We start from the raw sequence: 11,841 nt of genomic DNA, 5'->3' as shown, positions 1-11,841 counted from the left end.
AAAAAAAAAAAAAAAAAAAAAAAAAAAAAATCACTGACCTAGGACAGTGTTGCTCAACTTTCTGGTCCTATGGGCTGGGTGAGTGGTATGGGACTAGATCCCATGCACAGGATCAGTCCACAGGTGCAGTGCAGTATGCTGGTGCTGGCCATGGAGTGACCTCATGCACTGGTACAGTCTAGGATGCAGGGCCCCCATCATTTGGCCCACAGGGATCCCCATGCATCTGGAAGTTTGGCAGCAGGGGGCAGCAGTTAAAACTAGCACCATTCCACCAAATTTCTGGACCTGTGGGGAGACCCATGGGCCAGATGTTCAGACACTAGGGCTGGGAGGGGCCTCAGAAGATCGAGTCCAGCCCCCTGGAAGTCAGCTAGGATCAAAGGATCCCAGAAGCTTGTGGCCTGCAGGCCAGAGGTTGAGCATCATTGATCTAAAATGTTCCCCCTGTTATTTTTGCCTGCTCTGGTTTAGTTTTTCAAATCAGTACCATGAAAATAGTTGGCCCTAGTATGTTGGTTTAACTCTAATGACTTGGTCATGCTTCCTCAGTGAGCAAATGATTTAATCCACATGTGTATTGTAAGATTTTGTTCACCCCTGTGGATCAAAATCTGGCATTTAATACAACTTGTGTTAAATTGTTAAGCTTCATTTAAAAAAAAAAAAAAAAATTAAGGCACTACTTTCTCATTATGCTAATTTTGTTGTAAATGTTATGACTGCAAGTTGTCACTTCCAGAGCAGAACATAGCAGTATTTAATGACAACTAACTTGGCATTTTCAGAAAAGTGTGATGTTCTTGCTGTACTTCCACCCTTCATTAAATTAGTGATTCAATAAACTGAAACGCTTTTATATATTTGGCATCGCCTGCCCTCAATATAAGACTCACTCTCAAAACACTGTAAGCAGTTAATGTTTATATCATTCAGTTAAGTCTCATTTGTTCCAAAAATGTTATATTTAGTTTCCTAGTTTTGGCTGACTTAAAATGTATAAAGCAATAGTGAAAGATATAAAAGTGTATTGTGATGTCTTGTCACATTTTTTCCCTTGTCATATATCCTGTATTATAGGACAAGCTGGTGAACTGGTTGACAGAGGAGACAATACTTATGGTGGAAAATGGGTCGTAAATCCGAGCGGTGGTTTGATTTCAAAAGGTCACCCATTGGGTGCCACAGGTAATACAAGTGTATATTTCCTTTTTGCAGTGATTTTTGAGGTCTGATGATTGAACTTGATGTGACAATCTTATCTTGACTTGACTGACAGTCTTATCAATGTTTTTGAAGATTGTAAAAAAAAAAAAACAAAAAAACAAACCACTGTGTAGAGGGAGTACTGGGATCCACAAATGTAATATCTGGTTTTCCAAGAAAACATCATACATTGAGATGCTGTTTTGCTATTGGTTTTTTGCATGAACAGAGGTTCATGTACTCCTGACTTTTGTCATGTCTTGTGTAATATATAGATTGCCTTTTAATTTTTCTTCACCTTTGAGCTCAAAAGAGGTGGTTATTTTCCTCATTTCACTTGATTAACTAAACAAGCAGTTCAGCACCACCAGGATAACAGAAGTTGTTAGATGATATCATTTCTGCTTACATCAAAAACAATTCTTTACAAGGAATAGATATGAAATTCAGGTTTTTTAAACTTAATTCAAGCACAAGATATTTTCACATTGTATAGAATACTTAGGTAGCTAGAATTACAGCAGATTTGTTTGCATAGCTTGAGCTAATGTGTTTTAGGTATGTAAATATTTTCAAGAGGCAAGTTACATTATTAATTAAAAAATAGCATTAAAATTCAAAACAACTCTGTCCTTTCTTTGATTTCTCAATAAAATATATTCAAAATGTATGTTTGTACTCTGCAGGGAGGACTTAAACATAGTTTACATTGTGATATAAGCACTTATTTTTTTCTTACTAGATACTTCCTCAATTGCAATCAAGCTATTAATTCTAAAAATATTGTTTTATATGAAATATTCTTTTTGTCTACCATCTCAATGAATACAGGTTCAAAGTATTTCAGTTGAATGTTATCTTTTTGCCTTCTGAAATGCTTGTTTTAAAAAACCTTTTATGGTTATGCTGAAATATGAATTTGTTCCTTCAGCCAGCTTCCCATGCATTCCTTTGAAACTTCTAGTTTAGCATTTCACGGGACTTTTTTGGATGTTAAATGCTTGTGGTTTATAAGTGCAATTTTTAGCAAGACCTAGCCCAGCTTTGTTTCTAAGATGGTCTATCATGGGGTTCTTAAGTCTACTTTTAAAAGTTTTCATTGGGTTTTCTTTTTCCAATATACATATGGAAAACATACTTTAACAGGATGTGGCTATTTCATACTCATGTGTATTTCACAATATACCTTTCTGGATGAGTGTAGTATTTCTGTAAAGACTTATTGAGTTAGTCTAAATGAAAGAAGCTCAATATGTTGTTCTTAAATTAGTCCTTCTGTGTCAGTTGATGAAAGTATAGGAGTTTGTTCTGGTGTGTGAATTTTGTTAATTTAATTTTTCTTAACCTTCATATGCTTGGATACACTTGTCAGAGTTCTGACCTTAAACAGATGGTAGCACTTCAGGGCATCTTGGAAGCAATGTTTCAGTTCCAATGTAAAAATAATCCTGCATCTTTTTGATACTTACCCCCAATTCCGTCCTCTATGCTCTGTTGTCCCATTTCCCCCCCCAACACTTGAATATTGTAGTCTTAAAATCCCATTCTTACAGTAATTTTGGGTGTCTGTACATGAGCAGCAAGGCTGCTCTGATGTGTTGTAATTTATAGTAGTCACAGGCAGGGCCTAAGAGTGGCCATGATCCCACTAGCACCCCCTACCGTGTCAAGTACGCGATCCAGCACCCTCTTATCTCGCCCGCTACGTCTTTGATGAAATATATTTTTGGTATATGGGAGGCTGCATTTGATCCCCTTATACACGGTACTATGCTTATTGTTCCCCGTTCCTTTCGGAGTGACAAGTTGCACCCCAGCCTTAAGGGCTACGTGTGCCTCCTACCTCCCCTTTAGCATACCCCAAGCCTCGCAGATCTTCCGGACGTTATCGCCCCTGGGCTTACTAGTGATCCTTTTACCCACTGGGGTTGGCAGCCTAAGCCTTGCCTGGCCCCTCTGGGTTTCTGTCAATAATCAGTATCCAATTAGGCTCAGGCGGCCTAAGCCTTACCCGGCCCCTCTGACTTTTTTGGGTTACTGCCAGGAATGTGTGTCCAACTAGGCTCAGGTGGCCGGAGCCTTACCTGGCCCCTTTGGCTCCTCAGGGTTCCTGTTACAGTGGAGCCCCTCCAGAATGCCTTCTGGTCCACTCCCCTCTTGGGGTGTCTGTCTGTAGTATATGCCCCTCTTGGGGCTACTTCTCTATACGTGCCCTCTCTGGGGCTCCTCTTGAGTACCTGCCCACTCCAGTGGCTTCTCTCTGCCTCTGCCGGTCTCTCTATGATCACAGACTCTGTGCCACCTGGCACCAGGCAACCATGCCATCCCTGGCACAGCTTATTTGCCCACACAGGGCACCAGGAACCCCCAAACAACTGGGGAGCTCCCATGAGGCCTCCTCACACCCCTACAGCCTCACCCAGTCCTCCGGTATTTACACAACTACCACAACAGAACCATAAACCAAACAGCTATAACAGAACAATAAGCCTCCCAGCTGCAACGTGACACAGGCTTCCTAGTAAAAACAAGATTAAGCGCACTTGGCCTTCTTGCCATAGCCACCCTGTCAGGGTGCTCTCCACCCTTACCTTGTTGTAACCGCTTGGGTGATCAGGCTGCAACCATCGGCTCCACTCAGTTCTACTGCAGAAGTCCTGCCCCTCAGGCTGCCAGAAGGGAACTGCCTGCTAGGCTCCAGCCTGGGCTGTTTATAAGGGCCCGGCCCTGCCCCCTTCTGGTCACCTGACCAACATGGTTGCCCCAGCAACTGGCAGCTGGGCTGCCCTGGTGACTGGCAGCTGTTCTTAACCCTTTTCTAGGCACAAGGCACCTATGTGAACTTGTGACAATAATACAGCAGTGTATTATAATTACCGTGTCAGTGTGATAATGCTCCAGCTGCCTTTCTTGTGTATCAGCATCCCTGCGCTTAAAAATGGTGGGGGCATTTCAACTAAAGCTCGTTCGAGCTTTAGATAAAGTGCTCCGGCCACCATTTTGAAATGTGGGGACCCTGATATATGAGACACTCCAGGTGCTTAAATTGGAGAGCCGCTCTAATTAAAGTGTCTTCCCACTCCTGGAGCATGGGTATGGATGCCCTTTACTCCTAACATCTGTTTGGTCACTTGAAAAGTTTCTAAAGGCTTTTAAAAATGTTTGTGTATCCTTTGCCAATTTACTGTTTAATTTGTCATTTTTTAACTTTTAGCACTACTGTTAACTGGGAGGGGAACTTTTCTGGGACTATTTTGTTTGTTTGCCCCAGGTGATAAAAGATGTTTTAGTCTGTGGTTCCCTTATCAGTTCATGTTTAACATATTTACATAATTTCTAACAGAAGAATAACATTGAAATATTCTGGAAAATAGTGGTCAGGATTTTCAAAGGTGACTGCTGTTGAGCATGCCCTATTCAAGATACCTTCAAGAGTCCTAATTCTGAGCAGGAAATTTTCTCCTTGGTTGTTATCCTGCCTCTCTAGTGATGCCACAGGCACCAATACGTAGCCTTGTGCAGTGCGCTGGCATTGCCATTAGTTCAGTGTGCCTTGTAAGGAGTTCTATTTTACTACTTAAAATGCTTTTAAATTTAGCAAAGTTGCCCTCCTTTTTTTTAATCTTTATCAGCTAAGCACATTACTTTACAAAGTTACTGGCACTAAAACATATTGTACTTGCTCTGAACATGTCTGTCTTGTTAGGACTGATGTAGATGAATGCACAGACTCCTTTTTGGAGATAAAACTTGCATGCTCTAACAACAGAAAGTAGTTTCACTACTGAGGAATAGTATGTAAAGTAAAATAAACTTGCTCATTTTTATTACTGAAAAATGCAAGTTAGTATTTGGCATAAGGAGAGTGACCACTACTAATCTTGTGACAATTGAATACCATATACATGGAACCCCTTTGTAAAATCTGAAACATCTGTCACCTGCTTAAGTAACTGCAGGGCCATAATGTAGTGACTTCTATCTTCCCTTATATTCGTATCAATTACTTGGCTGGGCTGGGGATGTTTTTGTTATTGCTGTACATTCATTTGTACGTCATGCCAGCATAACCAGAGCTTTTCATTTGTCATTGAACTTTGAGTTCTGTGATGCCTGGTTTAAAACACCCCTCTCTATTCTTAAGAAAATGTCATAGGTTATTAACTCCTCTCTTCTTAATTCCTTTCTGCCAATCTTTTCTCCCTCTTCTCTTACCCTGTAAACATCTTGGTATTGCTTGATGGATTATGATGGCTTACGAAAAATGAGACATATACATTAAATCTGTAAACTGGGTTCTTTTCAGGTTCATATATTACCACTGACAGGCATATTTCCGGTTGGGGACTTCCTTTAAAAGAATATTCTCATCTTGGAGTACCATAGAACCTCTTGTAGTATGTATATGTAATTTCCTGAAATAACATTGGTTTTGCAGGTATTTTAAACATCAGCTTGCAAACTTTAATGCTTAAATATAGATTGGTATCTAATTTTTAGGTCTGTAAGAATGTAGTTCATATTTTTTTTTCAGATTTAAATGTATGCCATATGTCTGCAAACTGCTGATTTTAGATTTTTAGTCTAGAAGCCAGCTGCTGGTAGGATTTCAAACAAACCAACCAATTCTAGGCCAAAAGTAAAACGCACTTGCTTTAGTTATGGTCTGAGAAGAGTGTAAACACCTCCACATTAATTCTTAGTGTCTTAAAACAGAAATGACAACTACTTATACAGTTTTAAGACTAAAACAAATGGGACAGCAGAAAAGAGATGTTGAATAGTTCAGTCGGTGTAACTTGGTAAATAGCAATTTGAGGTTAAAGATCACATACATTTTCTTTTTTCCTTAGTGATTGTTTAGGAAGCTAAGCAGTGTTTTGCATCAGCCATGTAAACACCAGATAAAGTTATAACAAAGCTTAGTTTCATCTTTTAGACGAATATTCTGTAGTAACCATTACATCTCTTTATCTGGCAGACATATTTAGTGTATTCCATATTAGTGAAATCCCTAGGTACCACCTAGGGCATGTTTAGTGGGAGTTTTAGAGAAATGAGTGATCATACCAGCTACTTAGTAATCCAGCTTTGCATGCCAATCAAACATTAATATCCCAAAATATCTGGACACATGTGATCTGTGGGTTTTTTTGAGGGGGAGCGCTGAGTGTAATTTTAATATTCAATATATTATAATCCAATACCTAGGTATCCTCTGCTCTGCTGTCTACATACCTAATGTGTGTGTTTGTTTTTCATTAAGTCTCATACATCTTTTTAGAAATGTTCTGCTAGTTGTAGGTATCTTTCTTTTTTCCAGTGAGGCTATCAGTAGTTGGGAAGCAAGTAACAGAAGGGATTCATTCTTCATTTCTTTGAGTGCGACTCTTCCTGTTAGGAAGCCCAAGAAGGATTGTTATTGAATCACTTGATTTAAAAAAAAAATCAAAAAAATCTGTAATGTCTGTTTACAACTGGCATCCCAGTGTCTTTGACTGGATCAATCCCCGTAAATGCATAAATCTCCTCTTTTTCGCTGCAGTTTTGCCAACAGTTGACTCTACATCTGCCTGTAATGTAATAAATGGTTTTATTGAAACACCTTAAGTAATCATAGCGCAGACTCAGAGTACTGGGCTTTTTCCAAGTCAAAGCACATTCCACTGAGGGAACTTTTTCCTTTTGGTTTATTTTCAGATCACTCTTCATTTCTGCAGTTAGCAAAGTGTTCCGTAGTGTCTTTTCCTACCTATCCTTTTTTTTGGGTGTCACTATCTGCCATAACTTTCTGAGCTACTAATTTAGGCGTTTCAGGTGCTGGAGTATCTTTTCCTGTGTCCGAGATGTCTGCTCAGTTGTAAATCTTCCTTCTGTATAAAGTGGAGGTTGTTTTTGGTTTTTTGTTGTTTTTTTTTTAAGTTGAGAGTTTTAAATGGGAATCTGCTGTAGTTTTCCCTAGTGTTCTCTTGTGTTTAAGCTGAGGCAGAGACCTCTTGGGAAAACTTCAGCTTGTGACCTTTGGGGGAGGTTTTTGTTTGCTCTCAGGCTTTTTTATATTTAAAGTCTTCTATTGATGATGAAATTTCACAATCTCATTCTGTTAGGGGGCCCAGGAGGAACAAATAACACAGCCTGTATTCTCTCCTCTCTCAGTTCTTTGAGAGAGCTCAGATTTAAAAATGAGTCAGTCTTCTTCCTTTTGGGAGAGGGGTTTATCCTTTTAGCATTTCAGGCAGCCCCTTAAGTCTAATGTTGTATGTTACATCTTTTTCTGTGTCATTTAAATTAAGTTGGGTCTCTTTCTCCCTCTGGTGTAATAATGCCATGTAGCCCTGCAGTCTTGGCTCTCACTTGTTTCTCTTGCACAAGCATGGGAATTTGATCTCCCAAGTCCACCTCTCCCTTTACTGCCAGAATGTCGAACCCTACAGATCGTTCCTCAGGATCTTAAACTTGGATCAACTCCCTGATACCTGTCTTGATAGCTAATGAGTTGTCTTTGTCTCTGCTGCCCCTGCTTTTCTAGCAGCCATTTCTGTGCTTGCAAAGAGGCCTGTCACATCGTGGGCCCATGGCTCTTAATGGGTTTTTTTTTTTCTTTGAACTTTTGGGGGTTTGGGGTTTGTTTTTTTTTCCTTTGAAGGTCTGTGCTCTACAACCCCATACTCTATTTTCTAGGGAGAAGCAGTAGGGAGTGGATGAAAGCAGACTAGTTTTGTCCCTTCAGATAGTCTGGACTGCTGCTGTTTACCCCAATCCCATATTTAACAGAACTGTGATTTGACTAGCCACAGAAATTAGCATTTCTATTGAGATTCATAGGAAATGGGGGGTTGTCATATCAATGCACTCCTGTGGGAACATAAATGAGCCTTGCCTTGGAGGGTTCTCTAGCATCTGTGACTAATTCAGCACCCTGGCTCATACAATTGGTCATCTTTCCTCACCTAACAGGGCAGTAGTGTCCTTCCATCAAGTCCAAATCAGACCTAAAAGCAGGGTTTGACTTATTTAAATGCAACCAATGGTAGATTCCTTGGACATTTCTTAAATTCTGTAACTGGTTAGATTCAGTTGTTCCCTGTTGGAGGACCCCAGTCTCCAGTCCTCGACTTGAGAGTTCATAGATGTTAGGGTTGGAAGGGATTTTAGTGGGTCATTGAGTCCAACCCCCTGCCCTGGGCAGGAAAGAGCGCTGGGGTCAGACAACCCCAGCTAGGTGCTTGTCCAGTCTCCTCTTGAAGACCCCCAGGGTAGGGGAGAGCACCACCTCCCTTGGAAGTCCATTCCAGATTCTGGCAACCCTTACTGTGAAGAAGTTGTTTCTAATGTCCAACCTAAACCTGCTCGCCGTCACTTTGTGGCTATTGTTTCTACTTACTCCAGGGGGTGCCCTAGTAAATAGAGCATCTCCTGTTCCCTGCTGCCCTCCCCTGATGAATTCATAGGCAGCCACAAGATCCCCTCTCAGCCTTCTCTTGCAAAGGCTGAAGAGATCCAGGTCCCTCAGTCTCTCCTGGTAGGGCCTTGCCTGCAGGCCTCCGACCATATGAGTGGCCTCCTCTGAGCCCTCTCAAGATTTTTCCGCATCCCTCTTGAAGCGTGGCGCCCAAAACTGGATGCAGTACTGCAACTGCGGCCTGACCGGTGCCACATAGAGGGGAAGCATCACCTCCCTGGACTTGTTCGTCATGCATCTGCTAATACATGATAAAGTGCAGTTAGCCTTGTTGCTTACTTTGGCACACTGATGACTCGTGTTCATCTTGAAGTCAACGATGACTCCAAGATCCCTTTCTGCTGCTGAGAAGGTCGTCCCCCCGCGTGTAAGTGTGCTGGTGGTTCTTTTTGCCCAGGTGCAGCACTTTGCACTTGCCTTTGTTGAACTGCATCCTATTTCGTTTGGCCCATTTTTCCAACCTGTCCAGATCCACCTGTCCATTCCCCGCCCTCTGGTGTGTTAACTTTGCTCTATAATTTGGTATCATCTATGAACTTGGACAGGGTGCTCTCCACACCTTTGTCCAAGTCGCCGATGAAGATACTGAATAGCACCGGTCCAAGAACCGAGCCTTGCAGGACAGCACTGCCCACGTCTTTACCGGTAGATATCGACCCATCCACCACCACTCTCTGGGTGCGACCCCTAAGCCAATTTGCCACCCACCTGACCGTGTAATCATCTACATCACAGTCAGTCAATTTGTTTATGAGAACAGAATGAGATACCGTATCGTTAAAACTCTTTCATTTTCTGTGCCTGAAGTACCAAGCCCCATCACTCTGACTGTCCTCACCCCAGGGATTTTGTAAGACAGTTTCTTGTAGTGATCTGCTTCCTAGATATCTTTTGCTTGCAAGTCTTATCCCTGCCAAGCTTTTTTTCTCCAGAACTTCTTGTTCTTGGATTTGGTGTGTTGAACTAGTTCTTCCTTTTTTATTTTGGGGCATTGCATGAGCCTTCTTCATGACAGGTTTCCTTGGCTGTACCAGCAGTTCTTTTGAACAGTTCCCACCTGCAGCACTCTCCCACAGGTGTAGTCGCTGCTCTCAGGATTAGCTCTCCATGTCCGAGCAACTCCTCCTGTACAGTTCCCTAGTCTCATGTAGCTCTCGTGAACTGTAGCCCTTGGTCTGATAGTGGACAGTGCCCTTTTCAGGTCTCTGCAGGGCTCCCCTTTAATCCCTGCTGGCAGGCTGCACTCTGAGGACTCTGGCCTTAAAGGGGCCGCGCTGCTTTCTAGTAACAGGGCTAGGGTTCCCTGTTACACTCCTGCATATCTGTAGTTGGTGCTCCATGCCATGTGTCTGTGTCTGTGCCTGTGCCTTGAATGGGAGGGAAACGGAGTAGTGATTGTAGTCTGCTTTGCTGGAGTAGAGTAGAACGAGCAGAATAACAGGCTGGGATGTAGGTTTCAGAAAGCTAAGTCGGGACACCAGGATCACATCACTTAATCACGTCATATTCTTTCAGATCTAAGATAATTGCGTTTTTAGCCGCATTGAAAATCCACTGCATTTCTTTTTCATACTTAGTGTTATAGAGTATGCCCAATCTGTTTATACTGATTTGGTATTGAATTCCTCTCCAAAGTTGTGTATTTCACTTTTGCTAAGTTACTTGGATGCAATAATTTTGCTTGGGTTTGAAAGACCGGGACCAAGCAGATTTGAGGATTTACTTGAGTGGCTAGTGTTCTAAGCAAATAGGATTTGTAGACTTTGCTTAGGATCCCCTGAAAAACACAACCAGTCATTTATTTTGTCAGATAAGAGACTTTGAGATCTCAAATAGGTAATTCAGTGTATGGAAACTTTATTCTCATTTCATTTTGAAAGAAAATAATATTGGTTATTAAAGCCAGTTATTTCTAAATTGGTGAAAAAAATTGCAAAGCCCCAGACTCACCCTCAGCTCCCCATGCTGCTGCACTGCCCTGGTTCCTGAGAGGAGTTAAGTCACAGGAAAGCATACAAGCATTCATTTTCCTAGGTTGGAGTGGAGTTGATTTTCTTTTTCTTTTTTTCTTTGTTTTTTTTTTTTTTTCTCCTTTCAGAACCACCATTTCTGGTCCAGGAGAAGCAGTATAAATAAAAGCTTATACACTTTGGCCACTGTGTCTAGACACTATTGCAGGCAGTCATGGTAGCTCCACATCACAGGGTTAACCAGAACTAAGGCTGCCTATAGACATGCTTTCGCATTCTAATTACAGTGGTCCTGTGTCCTCACCATCACATGTATTAATCCCTTGCGTGTTTTAAAAGGGCTGCGGGGGCGCTTTATTTAAACCTTGTCGAATGGGCTTTAGATAAAGCATCCCATGGCCATTTTAAAATGTGAGGGGCTTAATACATGTGACAGTGAGCTGTTTTAATTAGAGCGGCTGTCCAGAACCGGCTGTGATCGGAACAGCCCCCTCGCCCCTGAGCATGTGTGTAGGCAGCCTAAATGGCTTGCGACCTGGTTCTGTTCTCTATCTCTGCTTTAACGCTGGTGCTGTTTCTTAATTTTGGTAATTCGTTTAGGCCAAAATAACAGCAGCATTTTTCCTTTTAAATGATTATTTGCACAGTTTAATTCCATGTTGGGTGGAGCTGGGATAAATATTTCCCTTACTCTTCTCCGTTAAGACTAATATGTGAGATTTTAATTTGAACTGCTGTGTTTTAGTAAACTGATGTTTAGCTGCACTTTAAATTCTGTCTAGATTGGAAATGTTCAGTTTCCCACTGATAGATCATGTTTTGTGAGCCACTTCATTTGTTTCCAAACAAGATACTTATACCCAAATAAAATATATATTTAATTATTCCCAGAAGGGGTTTGTTTGGAAACAACTTGAGTAGTTGGCAGTATCGCTGGAGAAGAAGGAGCTTCTGATGCAACCAACCTTGATCTAAATAACCTAAAAATCTGAATGTTCTACTGAAGCGAATTCAAGAAAGTTTATAATTGATCATGACCGACTCCTGTGCCAGGAGTTGGAAAGCAGGGGGAGTTCAGATATGTTGGGAAGAAACATTCCAAGTAAATGGGAACATGGGTATTCATAACATGATATGACTCTTTAGAAGTGCAAGGCTAGCAGTTGTTGGATGCATTGTAAATCTTTCTTTTTTTCCTTTCAT

At 41.4% G+C, this 11,841-nt stretch overlaps 1 protein-coding gene across 1 annotated transcript in view; it reads left to right on the top strand.

Annotated features, from left to right (window-relative positions):
• SCP2 (sterol carrier protein 2) overlaps nt 1-11,841 on the top strand; it is a 55,084-nt gene that overhangs the window by 26,873 nt on the left and 16,370 nt on the right. The window contains exon 11 of the mRNA XM_019501286.1: nt 1,081-1,188. Within this exon, the coding sequence (XP_019356831.1) occupies nt 1,081-1,188 (108 nt within the window). The remainder of the gene's footprint in view (nt 1-1,080; nt 1,189-11,841) is intronic.

Source organism: Gavialis gangeticus, unplaced genomic scaffold (genome assembly GCF_001723915.1).
Source record: "Gavialis gangeticus isolate Ggan-Ray unplaced genomic scaffold, GavGan_comp1, whole genome shotgun sequence".
Lineage (NCBI taxonomy): Eukaryota > Metazoa > Chordata > Crocodylia > Gavialidae > Gavialis > Gavialis gangeticus.
The sequence above is the reverse complement of the archived record's forward strand: the minus strand, read 5'-3'. Positions and strand labels throughout refer to the sequence as shown.